Here is a 24,582-nt window from a genome sequence, read left to right as displayed (position 1 = left end):
ACCTTTCAATGTCCCGTGTTTGGTGCGCTCGCACTAATTCTGAACGGGCAATTTTGTGACGACGAAACCTTTTCAAGGACTTTTTTCTTCTTAAAAGCCTTCTCTCGCAGATGCCGTCTAATGGTTATTGGACTGCACTCGGCACCATCAGCAACCTTAATTTAGGCCAAGGATCGTCCCTTGTTTGGCCCCTTGACTCAGGGCCGATGACATTTGGGTTTACACTTAATTTGTTTTGTTCCATAACCGCCAGGATCTTTTGAGAAGTTTAAAATGACGATCTTACTGCGTCCAATCTCAGCAGCAATGGCGTGCTACGCGTGGCCTTGCTTATGCAGCTCAACAATTCGATCGCGTTCAAAGAGAAAGCTTTTTTACCTTTGCCATCAAGAGATCATGAATACCTGACACTACCTGACATAAATAACACTGAATCAACATTTTTGCCAAGATTTTGGCTTTTAAAGGCTGTGGTCTTAAACTTTTGATCAGCTGATGAATAGCCTAGTTCACGTTAATGGTTGTTTGAAATAAATTGCTTTCTCGAAAAAATGTTTTGTCTCACTCTCATTTCTTCTTTTTGCATTTTGAAGCTCTACTTAGAAACTCTCGAAATGTCAAATGTCATGTTAATTCTTGCCGATTTTCAACGGGTCTTAAAAATGTGATCATGCACTACCCTTCTGCCTTCGAAGTGATGTAACTTGGTACTCATGTTGGAAACAAATACGGTGGATTCCCGCACATTCAGGATTCAGCCTTCACAGCCCGCAAATTTGCGATTTTTGGTTAAAAAAACATTTTTTCCCCACACAAAAAAGACATCTCATTAAAAAATGACAGCATGCATGTACCACTGTTTAAAAAATCCCACAATTTTTACACGTTTGTCTTTATGCTTCACAAAAAATGTTTTTTTTTTGTGAAGCGCTGAGATTTCGCACTCTTTTCGGTGGTCCTTGAACGCACCATAGTTGTGATTTAAGAAAGGAAGATCTACTGTAAAGCCATGGACATTGGTACTGATGCAATGGATATTTGGAGCGAAATGTCCACCCCTACTAAAAAGCGACTTGTGGGACACAAATGGCCCTTGGGCCGGATTTTGGAGACCCCCTGGTGATCCACTCTTGTTGTTGTTTAATGCTGGGCACACCAATGGTTCAGATACAAGTGTATCCAAAGGGATGCAGCCTGCTCCATGCTCCACCCCTGGTGTTGCTGCTCTCCACCCTCTTTGTCCCCGGAACTTCTCTTCTCTCCTGGGTGTCTACCAGCGCCGTCAGCTCGCATCTGGATCCCAGTAGGACAAGCTTGCTGTCCAGTGTCCTGACCCATAGAAACCACGGCCTCCTCGCTAGTGGACAGAAAGCTAGAAAAATATAAGAATCAGCTTTTTGAGGTCTTCTCCTTGCTTGTGGTTCTTACTGCCGTCGTAACCAAGAGAGCTCACTCCTGGGATTCTTGCATGCAGTGCAAAAAAGTTTTTAAAACTCTTGCAAAGGTTTTGTTTGGTCGCGTCCTGGTGATTTAATTGAGTCTGGAACTCGATATTGTCTTAAACACCCGTGCTGTTAGAGGGATTAAGTCAGATGGTGTTTTTTTTTGGTAGTTTTTTTGTTTCTGTGAATGAAGCGTCTGTTGTGCTGAAGGAAGCAACAAGTCTCCATGAGGAAACTCGGCGTGGCTCACACTTAGCTACACACCTGGACACTTTTCTACGTTTTGTCCTCTTCTTTTTGCGTGTGTTTTTCCCCGTCTAAAGCTGATACAAAATGAAGACGCTGTTGTTGCTGTGTGTGCATAGCACCCTGGTCGTGTTGTGTTTGTCCGCCACGGCGGAGCAAAAGTTGAGAAACTGCAACGAAGTTCGGGCTGCGTACAGCTCCAAGGGCTTCAACGTCAACGATGTTCCCAACAAAGGAGTCAACGGTGAGTTACTATTGTCGTTTTATGTTCCTGTATGTCACGTTACAACAACAAAGTGGTTCTCAATATGGGGTTCGGGGGCGCATGCGGGCCACAGAGAGGAAGGCGAGCGGTCCAATGGTTAGCATAGCACAGGGTGTCCAAAGCGCGAACAGCGTGCCATTTTTGGACCACAGCTCGTCTGCATGCTCTAAAAAACATTTATTTATTTTTATTGATCTATATTATTAGATATTACACTCAAGTGTATTATAACACAAAGCTAATATGTTTTGTTAGCATAGCATATATTGACCTACATTGGATTGGTTTTAGTATCTTTAATACACCAAATGTATCAAAATAGACCCAGCATCCTTCAAAAAAAGGAAACAGTTTGGATACCCCCTGACTTAGCACCAAGTTTGATGAACTAAGTGGCTGGCTGAAGTTGATTGTTTGTTTGCTTCAAACTAAAATATAATGCAGAGGTTTCCAAACATTTTCATCCGAGGGCCACACACTGAAAAACCAAAGCATATGGGGGCTACTTTGGTAGCTTTACATTTTGTAAACAAACCCATGTAGATATGCTAATAAGTTATAGTATTTATACATTTGGAAAAAACAGCCTGTATCTCAGCTTTGCATTATAGGTGACAGCGTGTTGTTAGCATTAACTTTTTGTCCTTTTTGTCCCTTTTTTGTTTTTTTAAATTTTCCAAATATTTTTATTTTCTTCTGATCTAATTTTCCAAAAATTGCAGGTTTATTCTTTTTTTTTTTTTAATTACCAAATAACAGCATGTCCTTTTCTTTAATATTTCAACATAATATTTTTACAATTTTTTTTCCCATTATATTTCTTGCAAAATTACAAAAAAAATTCCACAATATTTTCTCCTAATATGATAACCTTATTTGTCTAATATTTTTACTTCATTCTCTGTCTTTTAATTACATTTAATTTTTTTTTTTTTAAGTTTTCTTGTTTGATTGTATTGTTAAAATGTGCTGCAGGCTGAACTTTGGGCTCCCCTGTTATAAGGGATCAAAAATAAACCTTAAAGTCTTACCTTTCTGGAATTCACATGATTGTGATTTTCATAGTCAGACATCCAAAACACCGTCTTCCACCTCAAAGTAAAAACATGTCGCTTTGATACATTTTTTGTTGTGTTCTCCATCTTAATGAGTGTCTGGCAACACTTCAGTGCTTGAGCCCGTAAATATAACATTCATTTAGGAAATACTTGAAGGCAATTCATAACAATGGTGAGGTATAATCAACACACAAAGTCTGCTCCCTGCTGAAAGAAGCCAGCCTGTGTTTATTTCTAAGCTTCCTTACTGAAACCCCCATTGTGATGACGCTAGCAGAGATTTGGTTAACTGGTGGTGGTGACATCAGGTTTTTAATGCATTTTTTGGTGTTTGGATAAAAACATACATGTGCCACTAATATGAAGATGGAATGCACAACTGAAGACGATTCAGCAGTAAATGGAAAAAGTGAAAGCACAGGCCCTTGACATATCCGGTGTAAAAAATGTGCTAAAGTAATTAACCCTTAAAATTGTAACAGTCTTGCCATCTGCAAGGCAATGTTACAGGTTGCTTGTCTGCAAATGAATTGGCCAGCAGACAAACAACACATCCTTGGCATAGGGAATTCTGAGTTACACCCAAGTAATGGAAACAAATGGAGGGGACTTTTATAGTGAGGGTTGGAGTGGGGGGGGAAGCAGAGAGTTGGGGTTTCCACTGTGCCCTGCATACTTCAAATCCCACCCTTCTCTCATTTCCTTTTTATGGTGGTTAAATGAATATGCATACTTACCCAGACAAGCCTTGAATTCAGCCCCATTTGATTTCCAGTTTTGCAGTTTAGCGATTCCATTTTAAGATGGTGATCCAACAAGCACGCCGCTGTCGTTTTAATGGTTACTCGTCTTAAAGTTCTTTAGCATTAGCTTGGATTTAAATCTTTTTACCCCATTCTTCACTTTTCACAAAGACAGTCAAACATATATTTGCACAAACTGTTGGCAAAGGTGACCAGCTTGCATGTGCCCTCACAATAGTCTTACTTGGAGTATATTTTTGAATAGTAGGAAATTTACATTTTTGTAGGCCATTACCATGATTGGAGTTGGGTGTAACTGTCAAATAAGTAGAGCACTTACCTCTTCCTGCATTTCATACAAGTCTATAGGCCCTTTGTTTTCTCTCTATGTATGTCTTTGTGATGCTAAATGTCATTGAGAGTACCCCAACATGTCCACATTGGTCACTTTTAATTGTGTTTCATCCCAGGGATTTGAAGGAAGGATCTGAATAAAGCCAGTATTATTGTGCAGGTTGGTATGCCTTTTCCTTACAGTTAATTCCCGGTCTGTGTCTGGGCCTTTGAGGCAGCGCTAGTCTCAGTGAGCTCCCTTTTGTCATTGATGGAGTGAGATAATTCACCCGTAGAAAACAACACAGTCTCAAAGTCCACTGTCGTTAAAAGCGAGTCCTGTGGATGCCAGTGTGTGATTTGTTGGCGCTCACAAACTCAAGACAGCCATTGTATTCTTACACTAACCACCCGGGTTCAAGGACGCAGGCGTCTTCTAAGGGCTGGGAAAAAGCTCAAGTTATACAATTTGCAGAATTTGACCAGAAGGTCAAAATATTTCTTCCACAATAACTTCACTTCCTTTTTATTTGGAGAGACAACATCTTTGCCAGGTGGTGGCTAAGTACTTCTGGAAATATTTACTGTCACTCCTCTGATAGTAAATCAGACTGGTGGAATATGACTCTTATAGGAGACACAGGATTCAAAAACCTGCCTTTTTACAAGCGCAGACGTCTTGTGTTATTGTTGGCACGGCACAGCAGCAGGGATGTTTGTTACTGTTAATGTTACTTTGGGGGCTTTGTTGAGGTACAATAAAGATGTTGTAATGCAGTAAAACCGAAATGAAAACCCTGATTGCTTCAGCATAGAGCAAATTAAGTGATGGACAGTGACAGCAGGATCAGATTGGGAATTCCTTGGTGATCACACTGGATCAGTCTCATTCCTCTCAGTAACGTCTTTCCAGCTTTCTCGTCTGCTGTTTGGTGATTCATGCCTGTGGTTACACACCTCAGTTGAATGGAAATTGGGACACTTGTAGTGCTAATGTAGACGCATTCATCTTGTCAGGAGTTGTGAATAACATGTTTTATTGCCTTTTTTTGTACTTTTGGTTAAGCATCACACCGCAATTAGTGTGTACTTGTCCTGCAATATATGAAACTCTGACTTTGTCATTATTAGGGAGGCACAATGCTTTTTTTCACCGATAACTTCCTGTTATCGATACAATAACCGATTTTTTAGATTTAGCCTAGATTTAGATTGAACTGTGGTTTGTGCACACCCATCCATCTTCTATGCCGCTTATCCTCACTAGGGTCGCGGGTATGCTGGAGCCTATCCCAGCTGACTTCGGGCGAGAGGCGGGGTACACCCTGGACTGGTCGCCAGCTAATCGCAGGGCACATATAGACAAACAACCATTCACACTCACATTCATACCTATGGACAATTTAGAGTCGCCAGTTAACCTAACATGCATGTTTTTGGAATGTGGGAGGAAACCGGAGTACCCGGAGAAAACTGGGAGAACATGTAAACTCCACACAGAGATGCCCAATGGAGATTCGAACCCAGATCTTCCCGATCTCCTGACTGTGTGGCCAACATGCTATCCACTCATTCAACGTGCGGCCCTAGTTTGTGCCCACGTGGAGGTAAAAATTACTCAAAGTTGAATTTGACAAATTGTACCGGTAGAGTTGTCCTCACCAAATCAATACTATTAACAAACATAAAAAAATAGCAGCAGCTCAGAAGTACAAACCGTGGGTCCGTTTGCTGGGCGATGAGTGGGGCCCTTGGTTGTCTCTGACAAGCTTTTCAGACACCGCGGCGATGGGAGCGTGCCCCTGGCTTCTTTGACGCCCTGGGCGTCTTTGTTGGCTTTCGAGACACCGTCGTGGCGATGCTGCTGTTTTGGGTGGCTGGTGGGGACATTGGTGGTGCGCAAGGTCCCGGAGGCAGTGGTGAGGTCCCACACAATGCACCATGTTTGTTTACAGCACGTGACAAGTAAGAAAAAAGGAGTGCTTGATTTGATCACCCTAATCCACCCACAGCAAAGTACTGGTAATCTGGCCTCATTGGAGATTTTTTAAAAATTGTCTGTTATCGGAGCTATTTTTTAATGTTATCGGATTTATCGGTATGACATCATAATTCCTCATTTATCAGGCACCCCTAGTCATTATCTATGTCATTCCAAAGGTTTGTTTTTGCAGGTTTGGGCACCACACTCACCTTTTTTCCTCTTTTAAACAAAATAAGTGACAGAAAAGACATAAGGCTGCCGCTAGTCTTGATGTAATGCCCCAGGTACGGGACAAAGGCAGAGCTAAAGATAAGAGGGCCATTCCTTACTCATAAAAAGTCAATTGCATCAGGCCTGAACCTCATAAGTATACATTGGCCTCTTGATAAAACATAGGATTTTTTACATTCTCGCATTTGGTGGCCTCTTTCTCCTTCGGTGGTAACTCGTCCTCCACTATTATTGGGGAAATAACAGTTTATGTTTATACACTGATGTTCAGCAGATAAGACGACAGAAGGAAACTTGTGCACGCAAGGCCTGTCACAGCTTTCATTGCTCAAAGGTCAGGATTTGCAGTCCTCCTAAAAAAAACTGTTGCCCGGCATTTTAACTTCAGTGATAATTAACTATTAAACAACCAGCACAACGTCTTACTTGCCTTTCAAGGTCAGTCCCATTAAAATTCAAAAAGCCCTCTTTGTTTTATGTGACCGCCCTGCAGGTTTTATCATGAGTAGTGGCTTCAGTGCTGTACTTGGTTATAAATTTAATATCCACAATCATTTAACACCCAGAATTCTAATAAATACAGTGTTGTGTTGCCTTGCCAAATAGGAAGCAATTTAGAAATATACAAGCGTCATGCAATTCTGTTTCAGTGCTGTGCTCCATGCAATGCTTCGTCTTGATTGCCTGAAATAATGACTTGCTATTCAAGTGATAATTACCGCATTATTTATATCATTTAGGGTTTCTTTTAAAATAAATACATCTCGGCAGCTGTTCTTTATGTTTTACCTTGTGCTCCAACCTAATGTAGTATACTGAATGACCACCATCTAGGATATCTCACATCCCTTGAGAAATAAAAGAAGGAAATTTGATCCTAAATAGCCTTTTGTGTCAATCGCAGGATCAAACACCAGCAGGTGCGTCGTCTTAAAGGGACTTTATGCAACTCGCTCCGAATTTTTGGAGACCAAAGAATATTAGAACACTACCACTAGCTAGCATATGTTACCAATAGTGGTTTAAAAGAACAGATTATACAAAAAATGTTGAAATAAAATAACTGCTGTTCATGACTGCCCCCCCCCCCCCCCGCTTTCTCATATAAGCATATACGACCGTAGCACGTGCACATGCACAGAAGCAGTCTCAGAGAAGCGACTGATTCATTTGGACTTACTCTGTGATTATGATATAGGCTATGCATTCAATAAATGTCCCGATAGCAAATTTTGCTGGACGATAATTGTCCTACAAATTATTGGCGATAATCAGTATTAATAACAACATGTTTTCAGACCATTTTTTTCATTAATTATATGGCATAGTAATGAGAGTACATCATATCAAAAGCAATAAACTTTCATTTCTCAAGAGTATTTAACAATGGAACTGGAATGTCAAGAGCTTTTAAATTAATTAAACGAACAAGAGAATGTCTCTGTTAAGGAAAAAAACACGCACACACACACAGTTATGAAGTGTATTGTTATGTAACTAATGTAGGGGGTCATATTTGAGCTGGACCACATATCTGTGGCGGCAGAGTAAAATGCAATGTTTCTTATGTCCTTCATCATGTCGTCTTTCACTTGGTTACACAGTTAAGAAGTTGCTGTTTGTGACATGTACTGTACATGTACGTGTACGTTCCCCCAGGAAATTCATACTGTCTGTCAAACATTTCTAACATTTCTTGAAATGTTGCATTTCTTTTGCAATGTTGGGAGCGACACTGACTGACTGTCAGGACGAAGGCTCCTTTCCACCTCCATTTTAGTTGTGCACACAAGTTGGTTGCATTCCCCTTCTTCCTCATCACTACTTTCGAACAAATGCGACATATCAGGTTGTCGGTGTTCATGTGCTCAACTTGTTCATTGTATTTAAAACCGAAATATTCCCACACTGGGGCTGTGGCATTCGCCTTAGAAACCGTGTTAGCTTATGCTTGCTCACGAGGCTAACGTGTTGCTAGCCAAGATATTCCCGCCTCCATGTACTGGGAAAAAGAGGCTGAATGGTGAGAAGAGGGTTCACTCTCTCCGTTCATTCCACTGTAGCAACAACACGCAGTCAGCTGCAGAGTGAACCCTCTTGTCATCCGGCCTGAAAGAGACGAGGAAAACAAACACGCATGCGTGCACATGTCAATTTATTGAGGCCGGCAAAAATGATTGACTTCATTTCCATCGTGACAGGCCTAATAATAGCTAACTTTAGTTGCTAAACTTTGCCAAATTGCTATCATTACCATACAACAAACATAACTAGTGGGTGTTGATTATTTAGCCTGTTAACGTCTTTCGTTTGTAGTGAAAAAGTGCAATTAAAAAGAGACGGAGAGTGTCGTTGGAGCTGGAACCAATCACTGTGTTACAACAGTCACTGTTACTGCAAATGTTGATCGAAGAAGTAGGCCAACGCGAAGAAAGGCTGCATTCCCTATCATGGAGTCGTGTACGCACAGGAAATACTGTACTGAAGGCAATCTGATCACAGACCTAACAGTTCGCAAGGTAATGTTGGTTTTTTTTGGGGAGGTGCACGTCAAGCTATGCAGGAGCTTAAGCGTACTAATACGGGTATTTTCAAAACGCATATTTTGCTATGCGTTTTGGCCTTGCGCCAGGTTTTTGGTCTTAAAAACTGAGCTTTTGGAAAACTCTAGCCAGAGGGGCGAGTTTCCAAAACCCCGGCTTCAGTGTGTGTGTGCATGTGTGTGTGTACGTGTACGCAGGTAAATTCTGAGCTATTAGGTTGGTGTCATAACATGTGCGACATGTTCATGTTTTTAAACCAGATTTAACAACATAATATGAAGTTATTGACTTACGGATGTTGGTTTCATTTCGTGTAGCGGTAGGTGCGCGTTATAACACACACAAGCTATTTAAAGAACCTTTCATGTTGTTTCCTGGGCTCTGTGCAAGCGAGTGCTGATTTTAAAGATAATGTACATGTCATTGTACAGCTAATATGGGTACAGCTAATAATATTGACGAACAGATGTGTTATAATATGTGACCAAGTCAGCTGTAGTTGTTGTTTCCAGCTATTCAGCCAACTGGCCAAAATGTGCACGAGCCAGTGAACGTGTTTTTATGTTGACATGAACACCGGAGTGGGGTAAATGTGCGTTTTTCAAAATATCCGCGTTCCTGTGGACATAGCCTTTGTCCCACTCTGGTGTTCACAGCGAGTCACTATTTAAATGAAAATGAGTGTAATTGAGGCAATTTTAGCTGTGGGTGTGTGTGTGTATGTGTGTGTTAAAATGAGGTAAGCTAATAGTCATTACATGTCATACCAGGATCTTAGCAAAAACATGTTGTTTCCATACACAGGTTCCTTCACTTTGAAAGCAACTTCAACAAATTGTTTGTCAGAGAACACTATTTTTCCAATAAAGACTGAACATTAATATCCTTCATCAATTTGAAGAGATTTTGGAGACAATCTGTGTGAGAGATTAAATAAACACCAAACATTTTCCTGAGACATGAACCTCCGAGTTTGAAACCTATTTTCTCTGGCTCCTTGGTCAGCCTGTTTGAAACTATTGGTTACAAATTGTGATTATTCATTTCGATGCTTTGGAATAGCAGGATTCACCTTCAACAATAATGCTTAGAGTTGAATAAAATGTGTAAATCAGACTTTGGAGATCTTACAGGTAACACTCTCCTGGCGTATCAGTGAATAGATTGTGATGAGTTGCTGGAAGGACCCCCTCTGGGCTGGTATTTCACTGGAAAGCAGTGATAATGTGACGGTCCCTGTTGCTTTCTGGCCAATATATGTGACATCTCCGCAGTAACTTGGTGAGCCCTCTGGATAATTGAGTTTAGATATCAGGAGGCAGAGGTCTTGTGAACCCAGGGCAGGGGAAAACCTGGTTTTGCCTTCCAGAATCCAGAGGAAGGAGGGAGGCCTGCAACACGTGCCTGCCATCTCCGCTCTGTCTCTCTGCTCTTATCAGCTTCCTGTGAACACAGCAGGGCAGCACTGGCATCAGTAGTTCTCCGGATGTTAGCAAGCACTTATCATCGATCCAGAACAATACAGCAAATCAGTGCACAGAAAAAAAAAAGTTCCATGGAATGATTTTATCTTGAAAACTGTCTGGATTTGTGTGTTTGTTATTTCAGACCTGAGGCTGAGGAAGCCTTCACTCTTAATCAGTAGAGCTATGGAATGTTAAGTCTCCTTCCTTGACTTGTTTAATATGCTCTGCGTGTAGCATCAGTTCAGGAGCAGTGTAACCACCAAGGGCCTGAAATTCTATCTCTCCACATCTTTTGCTTTAGCCTAGACCCCTACAAATGGCCAAGTGAGCGACAGATCAGTGGGGGGTGGATGCTGTGTGTGGGAACAATTGAACACCCCCTTATAGGCCAGCTCGCCTACCCCCCCACCTCACCACATTCCACCCCGGACCACCAAGACCCACACACTACAAACCCCAGAGCTGGAAGCACATGGCAACAAAGAGCACTAGAGGACTGACTGAGGCATGCAGGGAAGGAGAGTGGGGGCTTTGACTGACAGGAAAAAGCTTGGACCAGAGCAAGTTGATCTGAGTGTCCTGGAGAGCACATATGTTTGTGTGAGATGCACACCATCACTGATCGCATGTATTGTGACTCATCCTTCTTCGGCCATGCAGCCATGTTGCTACATTGTTCTTACTCAGTACAAGCTTTGTTTTCCTTTTCCATCTACACACAGCTACAGCGGCATATACAGTTCCCTTGTATATTGCAGTTAATTAGTTCCAGATACGACTGTGATAAGTGAATTTCCACAAAGTAGGATTCAATAATAATCAATGGAATATTTTTGTAATTAGAACATAGAAAACCTGTTTGTGACTACTAGGGGTGTAACATGGATGTATTGAACCGTTTCGGTTCTGCATGTTTGGTTCGGTCCACTTGTGTACCGTTTTGGTTATATTTAATGCTATTTTTCTCATTAAATTTATTACTAGAGTGATCTAAGCGCTTCACGCAGAACCAGGGTCCTGGGCGAGTTTCCGCACGGACGCCTTTGAGTGTCGGACACTGAGGGGGAAGAACGCTAGTAGCTCGCAGGCGTGACAAATGGTATTATGGTAAATGCAAGCCAGAAGCCTGAGCTGGAAGACCCTCCCATCTCACTATGGTCTCCTGAACACGTTGGCTTCCCTGTTAAAATTACGGATGGACAAAGGCAAGTAGATAAATCCAAAGTTGTGTGTCAACATTGTTCCACGGATGTCGGGTATGCTGCAGGAAACACGTTTAACATGTTAGCGTAATACGGCATCATCCGCCAGCGAATATTACATCTACAGGAAAGAAAAAAACAGCAAACACCGATAACTTCAGCATATAAACAACCTCGAGCAAGCAACTAAAGCAGTAACACTTGGTATTGGAGTTTTTTATAACTACAAGATTACGTCCACATTCAGTTGTTGAGAGCGCTTGGCTTTAAGAACAGCCATGAAAAAAATGATTAGACCACGTTCATTTTAATGCCTGATACAACTAAAGGTACCTTTGTTTGGACAAATACAACAATGACAACAAAAGTAGCTCATAAGAGTTCCATTTTTTGGCAGTACAATGCTACCTGTTACCTGATTGATATTCAGGTGATATTTAGGGCACCCAATCTGACATGCATCTGGCATACACGCGCAGTACATCTGTGAAATAATGGACACTGCTGCACTGCTACTATCTTTGATTACAGCACAGTTTACAGACTCACAATTTTGATGACTTTGGACTCGACTTGACTTGACAAGGTTTCCACTATGTTGACTTTGACTTAAATTCTGAAGCGTGATTCAGCACGTAAATCTGTCAATAATGGAAGCTGTCTGTAGCAGAATAAGTGGGCATGCAAACCAAGAAGTAGAAGTCTAGAAGTAAAAACAGGAGTACCGATTGGCATCCACTCCTGTTTTATGCCCTATGAGGGTTTGACAGCCATGATGCGGAGCAGAATTTAAAAAACTATGTATTGAAAAAATGTCCTTGGCACACTGTTCAGCTATTAATTGCTCTAATAGACCGTCCAAAGGCATGGCCATGGCCACCACTGGTCACTCTCCAGCCACTCCACTGGCAATCTAGACAATTCAGGTATCAACTTTTTGATACCTGATCCGCCACTGGTTTGAAAGTCAGCCACTGTCCCCTTTTACTCTGCCAGACTGGCAGCCAGCAATGGAGCTAAGGCTAAAGCTAGCCAGAGCAAAGAGCCAGGCAGCGGCCCGCTGTTGGGACTTTTGAGCAGTGAAAAGAGCAAAGCTGCTACGAGGAAAATTATGGAGTTCATGGCATTGGACGACCAGCCATTTTCGGTCACTGTGGACTTTATTTTTGGTAAGACGCTCAAATCAGGTGTGCAGTGTAACTCTGTTGTGCCGGTTTGTTTTTGTTTTTTTTTTTTAAATGAGAAGTACCAAATGTGCGGTTAAAACAAGTTTGTATTGTTTCACAGCTACTGTTAATTTTTTTTCAACAAAATAAGATTGGAGCATTGAAGGTGTATGCTGTCAGTTATTTTAAAAAATCAGCATCGGCCAAATTGGATTTGGAAGGTCAGGCTTTCTAAAGACTGGTGATGGGCCAAAAAATTTAATTGGGGCACTATGATAAACCCAACTATCTTCTTCATGCAGCATCGACTGATGTTTTGACCAGGTTTTTTTCATCTATGCTAATGGATATGTTTCAATACATTTTTAACTAGTGCAGCTGAATGGCAGCTTTACATGTTAACCTTTCCATTATTCTTCCCTGGTTTGCTCGAGTCGTTCTGTTCATCTGCTTCTTGGTGTTGATACCTACTCTGCTTGTGTAGCACAGCCAACATGGCTCTGATCCCAAACTGCAAGGGCGGAGTTGGAGCCTCCTCGGCGACTCAACCGCCTCACTGAAGTCATGTCATTGCTGTAAACTGTGATAAGGGAAAAATCGTATGATTTCAAGTTCAATTGATTTCCACTTAGGGGACTGTAGCACTGATTATGTGTGTCAGTTATACTGACTGGGATTTGTGTGTTTTGATTGAGGCTTGTTTAAATTGAGAGAAAGGAGAAGCAGAGCCAAGCTTTTGCCTGGGTATTTGGGTTGAAACCCAGTGCTGGGTGCTGGCCAGACTAGCTGTAATCCCTGCTAATTACTCCCAAGTCCTGCATCAAATCTCCCTCTGAGGCCCTCGCTCACGCTTAGCTCACTTTTTCAAACTGCAATTTGAATACACTTCCTACTATTTTTGTAATCCCCCTGTGATGCTTACTGTCAGATATATTTCAATCCAAATCATCTTGTTTTGCTGTATATTACTATTGGGAGTTTTCTTTCTTTGTGTTTTGTATTGTCAAACAAAAGAAGCATTAAGCTGGTTTTTGGCTGCCTTACCTGTCTGAGTTTGATTCATGAACCGATGCCATGTTTAGAGAAAGACTGAAATGTAAAACATGATGAAGACAATGGCAGGCGTCCTGCTGGCCAGAGGGAAAAGAAACTCACACATGAAAGAATATTTTGTTTAACCATGGCTCTGAAGCTGCAAATAATTTGGTCAGTGTGTTTTCAGGGTGATGTGTTACGGCAGAGAAATGTGTTTAATGGGAATGCAAGTTGGCCTGCTGGGACTTAAATTATTGTCTCTGATTGTCATGGCGAGCAGCTAAGATTCACACACAGATTGACGACATTCTGAACACGCTGCACCATTGATGACTAAGGCCCATTAAACCTTAGTGCTGTTTGGTTTTGACTTTGTCTCTTTGACTTTCCTCTTCCCACCGCCTCCACTGGTGTCCAGTGTCGTTAGGACCAACAGGTATATCAAAATCTTTGTTGCTTCTTTGTAGCTTTGAGCCTTCAGAAACCTAATCTTGTACCTGACCTCTTTCTGCCTGAAGCGCTGTGCCGAGCCTTTTCCTGCCTTAACATCTGGTGGACTTCAGCTGCTTTGGGATGTTGTTTATAAATATTTTTAAAGATCTCCCTGGAATTTCTTATTTTGCAAATGTGCGTTTCATTGTGTAATTGTAAAACTTTTTTTTTTTTTTACTTTCTAATATGTTTTAACAAAGTGCACTTTTGGGCAGTCTAAGGCCGACTTCTTATCTTGCTGTTTTTTTTTTGTATGGCCCATCTGGATAGAGTGTTGTCGGTGTGATTTACTATACAGGTGGTCCTCGAGTTTTGCCGTTTCGTGGTTACGTATGCGCTGTTATTAATAATGAATACTGTACAAAAGAGAAAAAGAGAACTACTTTTGTGCTTGCGGCAGAGTAATACGTACGTACTTTGCCAGACTGGCAGAGTAACTTGTAGTTGCGTTGCTACACTGAAATGAAGGACATCACTTTTGTTTCCTTTAGTTCACTATTGAAGCTCACACTATTGAAAGCTCCATTATGACTCCCAAGGCAGTGAGGCAAATTCGTCTGTAGGCACCACGTAAAAAGTGGGTCCAAGCTGCTGAAACATGGCAACCAACATGAAGGACAAAGATGGTATCTTTGAACATGTGAAAGCATCTGCTCCTATGAAATGGACAGTGATAACAGCATAAGCAGCGTAGTTGTCTCATTATTGAGACTTCCTCCTCCCACTAAGCCTGTCTGCCACTTCTTTCAACACCCCCCAGTATGAAGACAACCACAGGGTTATTACTGTTCTTTAATTCTTGCGATTTCTACCAATTTAGCTATTTATTTTTTGCTATTCTAGTTAATGTTTTAATTGCGGTACTTGAGGTCTTTCATGTGTTCTGTGTACACTGTGAATGACTCTGGAGTTAATTTCGGTATATTTATGGACCTGCAAGCACAGCACAGCAGCCCATCTTACTATTCCTCATGTATTGTTTTTTAGGTATAAGATTCGACCTACACCAAAATGTGACTTACATCACAGTCTAGTAACCAAATACATACTTTTTTTCCTGCGAAAATGTGTTGTTTTTGACATCTCGTTCATCCTAAATCGATAATAATTTATAAATACTTGGTAATACAGATATAATGTACAGCATACATGCACCACTGTTTAAAAAGCCCACAATTTTTACATGTTTGCCTTAATGCTTCACTCATAATGTTAAGTGTTGAGCTGTCACACTTTGTTTGGCGGTCCTTGAACGTACTGTAGCGGAAAAGTGGGGCTCTACCATATTGAAAAGGACCTATTTGTTAGCTCAGTGGTGACGCACTTGGCCTTAAGTAAAGTTGTTTTTTTTCCTTTTAAAGACGGTTTTGTTTCATGTGCCAAGGCTCTGCTGACAGCATAAGGAGAAGTCTAGCACGACAAGCCAGGAAGGTCTTGGGTGTCCTCTTTTCTCTTATAATCAAGTTGTGCTGTAACTTGTTCTCTTCAGTTGTGTATAAAACCTTTACCTCTGCAAATCTTTAACAAAACACAGCCTCACTCACTCTTTCACCGCAATACTTTGTCTCACGCGCTTACAAGCATGGACTGGGTGAAGGGGCAAGATGGAATGTGTTGCAGAAGCGCCAGATCAAACGCTCCAAACTTTGCGGCTCTTCAAAAGGCACATACCTTGAAAGAAACATGTGGAAAAAGGGTGCAAGATAAGGCCAGTTGTTACCATGAATCATCGCCATCCACCTCCTCCGATTGTGGTTCTTCACACTAGTGATGATGGAAAAGTTTCATGATTTACTTTGGTTAGTGTTTTAATTCTTTTTGTGTGCGAAGTACCTGTAATACCTAGCGTGGGCATGTCCAAACCATCTGTTGAGAAATGTAATGTGTACCACACTGTGGCAAAAATGTTTCAATCTTGTGACTTCTGTGTTACAATGAATTGTGTCCTTTATGTTATTTCCCGCCCTGGGTCAGCAATATTGAATCTATTCTGCTCTGACCTTGGTGGGGTTTTTTTCTCAACTTGTTTAGAGGATGACTCCTATGTCGTTTTTTTAAATCGCAAACTCATACATCACGTCAGTTTCAGAGTACACTTTGAAATGCTTGTTTGACGCCTATAAATCATTGTCATGTCCACTCAAATACAAAGAAAAATGTCAATCCTTTTGTGCTAAATATACATCTAATTTAGGATATGTTTTGCATATAGAGAGGTCAGAGGACAACCGTGAAGATTTTGTTTACAATGCGCACTGGTAGGACATTTTGAGAATAGCCAGAAAGCAGCGGTAGGCTTTTTTTTTTCGAAAAGTGTTAATGCAGTAAAGGGAAATGTGGGAGCAAGTCTAAATCCTGACAAAGCAGTGACCTGGGAAGTGGTATAGGCAGGGAGCTTTTGTGCCTGGAGACAAAGCTGTAGATTCGGGCTTAGTATGGGAGAGTCAAACTGAGTGAGAGGCTGCTTCAATTTTGTGGAATCTCCCCAGGCGCTTCTGGGTAAAAGTACATGGATGACAGCATTTTGGAACACTCACACGTGGAGAATTTTAATTGGCCAGAGGCCCCAACTGGTTTAGTAATCAGAAATGGACTGTGAGCAACAAGCTCAGTGTCTTTGTCTTTTGGGTCAAGATGGTTTTAAAAAATCAAATATGTTTTAAAGTGACCCATTCTGAATCGCAAATTCTGAAGGCTATAGCTATCTGTCTTGTGTGGCGGTGGCTGCTTTTGACTGTTCATCAACATCACCATGGTTAGAACACCTGATTCTCTGTGCAGTTTGGTGTTTCGAAAGCTGTGCGGAAGAGTTCATTCTCAGTTTATGTAAGGAAATGTTTTACACAGTCATTATCCAAAACCACGTCTTTGCCTGCAATCCAAACGTATTCACTCCAAACATGACTTTGCTTAACTGGTTAACTTCCTGGAGAAATGGGTTGTTTGCTTATGTGGCATGCAGCTTTAAAGGGCTTTTTCATTGGCACATGTGGCTGTGGATTCAAACTATACTCTCTCAATTAGAGACATATCTTGGCCAAACCTTAGAGTGCACCTTGCCTGTACATGATGGCTCACAGACACCCTTTGATTGATTTAATTCCCTCTAAACAACTGTAGTGGCGTAACGGTACACCATATCTATCACCATATAATCACTGTTAAGGTCACGGTCCAGTGCATTTTTTGTACAACAAGGAAAATGCAACGCATTAAAATGCTTAGCTTTTATTTAAACAGCTTTAATGAGTTTTAAAATGAAACAGAAAAAATGCAAATTGCTGGCAGGAAATTCTCCATTAAATAAAATTCTCAAAGTAAAAAATATGAAAATATGTAATAATTTGCAATTGTTATGCAACAGCAGCAGCCTGAATTATTACGTTATATTAGTAAATTAAAGGCGCCTTGCCTAAAGTGCAGCATTAATAGTTCCGATTTGTGGTTTTGTCCCGGAGCTTGACCGAATCATGCAGACATACTGCTTTGGCCTTACCCACTTGCCTTTGTTTGCGTACTAAACCGGGAAGAACCAAAACAGGAGACTTAAACGACCGAAGAGGTACACCTTTGTACCATACCAAATGCTTTGTACTGAAAAGTCCACTTACGACGAGATGTACCCTTAAACCCCTAGACAGCAGATTTGACAATTGATGTACTTTAGGCTGTCCTCAAGGCGCTCTCAGTTGACGTTAGTTTGAAGTTGTCTACTTGTGATCGGATCACTCGGAACGTAAGTTGATACCAGCTCGGAACAGAGCTTAGTCACAGCCATGGATCAGCCTGCTGCTGATCTTCTGACAACTTAGAACAAGCCCGTCATCAGTTACAGACACAACATGAATCTTGAAATAGCGAGTGGTTGGAAATACAAATCCCTCCGTTGCAAGGATAATACATTAGGCACATTTGTGTGGAAGTATGCCCTGATTCTCAAAGGCTTGCTTGCTTTAGTAGATCCTTTTCTGAATGGATGTCACATGTTGTTTTCCATCAATGTCTGACACTTTTGGATGATGGTGAGTCATGGATCAATTCAACACATTTCCTGTCTCATCTTATAGTTGCTGCCTTTGCGTTATAGTTTCGTCCATGACAGGCTGGCTAGCAATGAATGGAGTCATGGGACAGCTGGATCACTGCACTAAAATTAGTTCCCCACACAGGTCAGCAAGTGTGCAGCATTTTCATGAAATTTGCTCACACTGCCAAATGAACACAGGAAGCTCAATTTAAGATCTTGTAATTAGGACCCGGCCAATGTGGATTTTTTTTTGTGGCCAATGCCGTTTCAAATATTAGGGAATAAAAAATTCGCGTTAAAGGACGTGTCCTTTAACAGCAAATCTTACCTTTATGCATTCCCACATAGTATCAGCATTCAGGAGCAAAAATGAGGTGAAAGAAAAAGTGGAAAAAATACCGCAGCGTGGGACAAAGGTACAAGGTGCGGTCATGAACTGTCAAAGTGGGACAAAACGCCGCTCTCATTAAACATGCAAAAACTGAGGGATTTCTAAATGTATATTATTTTTGGAATAAAATAATGGCCCATTTTTTAAAAAAATGGATAGCCCTTTGCATAAAATATGAAGTAGTTATGGTAGTTGTGTATGAAATCATTTACCACAAAGAGATTTACATCCCTACTTATCATAGATAAAAACTTATTTCTGTCTTCAATTAAGTGCGAATAATTATGTGTTAACTACGGACAAAATGAGATTCATTACAATTAAATAATTTAATAGATTGACAGCTCTAATTTGAACATAAACTAAATAAAAAATATGATGTGCAAAAGGGCATTAATCCTCTCGCAAATAAACGCATGCAATGATGCTATATGAATTAAGGCCTTTATTTTCACATGCCTCCCTAGTACCAGAATTCTGTAGTCTTATAGAACAGTCATAATTCTATAGTGCAAAACATACAAATGTTTAGCAAAGGGGTCACCAACGTTTTTTCTTGCGACAGCTACTTTTAGAAAATGAAAATGGCCACGAGCTACTCATTTTTGTAGAAATGATTTTCATGCCTTATTTCAACCCAACAAATCAAATATGCTTGTTTTACCAAAACATTCACAAAATGCTGGTATCCACAACTCACACTTTATGTTTCAGAATACATTTCTTTCTAGTGTTCTCACATTAATAACTGAAAACCTGAATGAAAAGCAGGCCTGCGGGCGCCTCATGTGGTCGTGGGGGGTTACCTGGTGCCCGCGGGCACCACGTTGGTGACCCCTGCTCTAATGACTGTAATCGGCCCGCTCATTAATCACAGATACATTTCTAAGAAAAACACCATGTTACCTGCATGTTATTAGTGAAAAATGAGTATTAATATCAGTGTCAATAGGCCAACTCTCAACCAATTCCGATTATTATGTAATGGCTATAATTAAGTCGGTCAGCCGATTAAATCGGTCGAGCCCTACTTGTAATGAATATGTCATAATAGATGTACTGTAAATATGAAGCCACCATTGTGTGTCTAAATTCATTCATGCTTGGTGATTGTTGAAACAGTTAACAGAAAGCAAAGGAAGGGACAAGCTTTGGCTTTGCTACCCGTTATTTTGTCAGAATACTTCAGGCGGATTGAGCTGTCCCTTTCCAGCGCATTCTTGCTCTTTTGGACTCTCCTTATGAGGGCTGAAACCCATTATTGGTTTGGATGTACGGCTATAAACTTGTCATTACACTATTTTTGCAAGAGGCTGACGTGTGGAGACAAAGTAGGTGGAAGTATTGCCCTGCCCTGATTATCTCCATATGAACCGCTCTGTCTCTAATAATGGTGTCCCCTTACAGCATAATGCTTTTGAACATTGTCTCCCTTTTGCTGTGATTCATCCTCTGCTCTTGATGCACCCAAGCACAACGTGAAGGGCATCTTATCTGTCAGATTGATGCATCATGTGCATTGGTGTTTCATTTACATTGGCTTTTAAAATGCAATTTTAATTGTTTGCTTTACACACTTCTTGAGTTGGCGTGTCTACAGTAGTGTGCACTGTGAATTTTGATAAAATTAACTTTTTCTTTTTCTCAATTATACGGACCAGGGGTGGGCATGTGGCAAGCTTTCCTCTAGCATGGAAACAGAACGTTCAACGTTGTATTAAGCAGATTAATGTATACCTGTAGGAGTAGTGCGATAGTGGAGGTTGTTGTGGAGGTAGCCCAACAAACAGAGCTGACTTGACAGTGTTTCCCATGCATTCATTTATTTTTAGCGGCCCGCCACAAATAGATTTGGCGCTACCTGTTTGCCCCTGCTCATAAACACATATCATGGAACTGTCTGTGATTGTAGCTTGTCATTACAACTCTGTACAGTAGATGACATCATAAGCCTGCTTCTTAACACACCTCATAAGCACCTGGTTTGCCTGAGAATAAGAAGCTGTAGCAGGAGGGATCAGTGTTGCCAACTTGGTGACATTGTTGCTATACTTAGCCGGTATTCAGACCCCTCCAGCTTCAGTTTTTCCAAAAAGCAACTAGCGACAAATCTAGCATTTTTTTCTGGTCTTATGAACACTTTTGAAGACTCTAACTTGTAACATGAAAGCACATATCGCTCCATTCAACAAGCAGCCTTTGCTGCTGTGGCCCGTGCCCCCCACCCAATCTAAAAGCACTCACAGGGGGCTCCATCTTGCTTGTGACATATATATATATATATATATATTAAAATATATTTTTTAAAAAATAGGGCTGTCAATGGATGAAAGTATTTAATCACATGTTGTCCATAGTTAACTCATAATGAATCTGAATCAATCGTAGAATAAAATAAGTTTTCGTCAAAAAGTCATAAAAAGTTAAAAATCCAATCATTTCAATTTAAGGCCTTAAAATGTTTAAAATTTGTTTAAAATGTAATAAAGTGTCTTAAATATGATTTTGAAAGCTCTTAAAAATGTTTTAACGTTACTTTTATTTAAAGCAAAAGGGCAAAAGCGATTTTTGCTCCAATTTTTCTTCATGTATTTTGTACTTTTTTGCCAGCACGGATGTGAAATTGGTCTGTAACTGTATTCATTTTGGTCTTGAAAAGTCTTAAATGTGACTTTATACCTGCAGAGACCCAGGACAAGTGCTTTTAAACATGACAACTGAGTGTCAACAGCGCCTCTGCAGGTTGCATCCAAGCAGTGCACTCCATTTTGCGTCAGTTTTTTGTAACGTCCAACCCTCATCGTAGAGGACAGTAAAGTTTATGTATAAAGTGAAATGTAAATTTCTTTTTAGGACAGCTTTTACATTGAAGACCAGTAGGAAAATCTGGAGCGGGAAAGTGAACAAGACACACATTACCCTCCTTCAGCTATGACTGGCACGGTGCCCTCAAGCAAGAGACTGCGGTTGGACCGCGTGGCTGCTTGATGTGAATACGTGGGCGTTTGTAACCTTCCCTCCTCCTGCGGCTACTCCCCAAGGTTGTAAAGTACAGACGAAAGCCCTCCGTCATCTCACCTAGTGAAAGGATCCTTTGCAATATGCTGTGGAAATCATATTTTGTGCTTCTCCTAATACCACAGTGAAACTGAGCGGAGATTCCCATACTGCACCCTGCGCAATCATGGGGTCTTCTAAGTATTTATTATTTTCCTCTTAGTTATATGTTTGGATCTAATTTCCAAATGACACATCTAAACACATGAAATGATGGCTTTTCTGAAATAATCGTTAAAAAGCTGCTAAGTAAAGCCTTTTGAGATGGTGGCTTTCAATTCAAGTTGTTTTTTTGTGGGCAGAATAATGACTCCAGCCATAAATCACTGACTGAATTCCAATTGTAAAGCATTTAAATGACTAAAGTCGAAAAAATATACACCCGCAGATGTAGACCACACTAGAAGTAAAAAGGATACGCCGGCAGAACTGGATGATTTGTTAACATTCTGTAACAGGAAAGAATCTAAGAAAATAATTTTGTGGAGCCAGTTGACTTTTTATCTCCTTTAAGTGAAGTTTCGGCTCGTGGCTGTCAGCTCTGCCTGCCTGACGACACGCTTATGAATTAAACCTTCACACCTTCTGAAAAGCACCACTGCGGACTCTTCAGAAGCCAACAGGTTTGGCTCATGTGATTGTGCATGACAGGATATGGAACAGAACAGAAAGTAACTCTCCAATATCCGGGGATAATTACACCATAAGCTGAGATTTGGAGCAAGAGGGGAATGTTAGGGCTGCAGGGCGTGCATACAGTATTTACAACAGTCTCGGTGAGTAACGCTCACTTGACTGTCGGCACAGCCTTTTGCATGTCAGAGCAAGGAGGGTTTTATGTTAATTGATAGTCAGCATTGTGCTCATGTGTCATGTCACCTACTTGACTAAATTTGGTCCCATATTGCGCATACCAGTCATTTTGCAGTCGGATATCACGTTTAAAATTGAATTGTCTCCACAGTTTCACATTAGAAGCATTCCTTGCGGTCTAGATTAATATACACATAATCTATATACAAAGTTAGCTTTTTATGTAATCATTGACAAATGTTGACTGTGTGGCCGTCCTGAAGCTTGCATCAGACCATGAGGCTCCAATCACCAATAAAAGCAAGCACACAATCAACATGCTCTTACACCAGGGCCTCCTTTACGGCTCTGCTAATAGTTGTCGCAATGTCTTGAGTTCAGGAGAGTACAGAAATAATCTGTGAGGGACATGCGTTTGGACTGCATTGGCCACTAGGCGTTTCTATTTATACTTTTTGCATGTGTTTGCGACTTCTACGGCTCATAATTGCCAGAATGTCTGGGGGAACGTATGGTGGTGGCGTTATTATTGGATGATTAGAGGTTTGGGAAGTGGGTTACTGTGTGTGGTGGATGTGCAGGCTGGTGGACAAGGGGCTGGTCAGAGGACAGGACCTTTCTCAGAGGAGTGGCTGTTAACCCCTGACCTTGCTGGTTAAGCCTGCAGGGTGGTGGTGGTAGTCGAGGCAGAGGGTATGCAGGCCGTGGGTGGGGTGGGGGGCTGCACCCTTATGTCTGTCTGGTTCAGGGGCACATGATGGCAGGCAGAGGGGGCGGCGAGGTGTCTAATCTGGTTTTTGTCTGTGAGGCGTTTTCACCTCCCCCACCATCCTTCCTCTGAGAACAGTGTTTGAGAAGCAGGACAATGTCAAAGGGAAGTGACTTATTTTATGAGCCATTTAAAGGGGATGGTGCTCTCCCCACAAAGGAAAGCCAGAGAAGTAGTGGAGTGCTGATGAATGCCACGACACACAGTCACATGTTTGTTTACAAGGTGCTGTTTCTTTGTTTTGACCGCCATAAATGGCAGTTTTCCCCTTCAGAGTGACACTCGAACAATGTTCTGTCTCTATGTCTTGTTACATCTTTGAGGACTTGGGAAGCTGGAGAGTTGAGCGGCCGCTGAAAGGGACAAAAAGGAACACACAAGGACTCATGTCAGTAATTGAAGAGAAATGATTGGCCTGAAAACACTGAAAAACAAAGTTGAGCATGATGCTGACTTCCATCACTCGCTTGTGCCTCACAGTCTGGAGTATTTTCTACCAGGAAGCCAAGAAATTGACTTCTGAAGTATGCATGAGCTAAGAATCTTGAGGCCTCAGAGAGTGTTCAAGCTAACAATACGGCATTTGTATGGACATTCCTGTGAAATATCGACCATCTCACTTTTATTTGTGTACTTTGGTAAGTAGGGCTATTTTCCATGTGGATATAGCCCTTTTGATTGTACTGCTGTGCCGTGTGGCCCCTGCAGGAGGGTGGAGGGCCTGGATGGTTGTTAGACCTAAAAGTTCAGAGTGTGTGTGTACCCTGTGCTCCCACTGCCTCCAGTCAATCCGGTACAAAGAGCCATGTGTTGAGCAGTGATGAGATGTGTGAATATGTTTAAGTTGGGGCTGCCAACACTGCCTGTGTATTTGAATGTGTGTACAGGAGGGGATCTGCTGGGGTGGACTAGGGCCAGAGAGAGATGACTTTGGGGAAAGGACTGAGAGAAGTCACTTGAGGCTTATATGGACTTGATCCCAGACAGAGTCCAGTTGATGGCGCCAGGGTGCATCTTTCGCTTGGACGCGTAACTGTGACTCAGAGTCACTTGTGACTCTACTTTGCTATTTTGTACTAGTACTCATTTATTGTTTTATCATATTTATTATCATTTCAAAATGCTTATATAATAGCTAGACCGGGGGGGCTAGGAGAGCCATGACAGCCACATTTTAAAAAATGTATTTCCGTGAGAGCCATATGATATTTTTTTAACACTGAACACAAATAAATGCATACATTTTTCGGCAAGATCAACCATTTTAAAATATAGTAAATCTCTGCATTTATTCTTTTTAATTATGTAGTTATACTGAA

The 24,582-nt window shown here is 41.2% G+C and overlaps 1 protein-coding gene across 1 annotated transcript in view; it reads left to right on the top strand.

Moving 5' to 3' along the window:
* The first annotated feature begins 1,257 nt into the window (after window positions 1-1,257).
* Window positions 1,258-24,582, top strand: part of gpc4 (glypican 4) — a 44,225-nt gene continuing 20,900 nt past the window's right edge. Inside the window, exon 1 of the mRNA XM_054792206.1 lies at window positions 1,258-1,932. Coding sequence (XP_054648181.1) covers window positions 1,776-1,932 — 157 coding nt within the window. The 5' untranslated portion in view covers window positions 1,258-1,775. The remainder of the gene's footprint in view (window positions 1,933-24,582) is intronic.

Source organism: Dunckerocampus dactyliophorus, chromosome 11 (assembly GCF_027744805.1).
Source record: "Dunckerocampus dactyliophorus isolate RoL2022-P2 chromosome 11, RoL_Ddac_1.1, whole genome shotgun sequence".
NCBI lineage: Eukaryota > Metazoa > Chordata > Actinopteri > Syngnathiformes > Syngnathidae > Dunckerocampus > Dunckerocampus dactyliophorus.
This window is presented reverse-complemented; position numbering and strand designations above follow the sequence as displayed.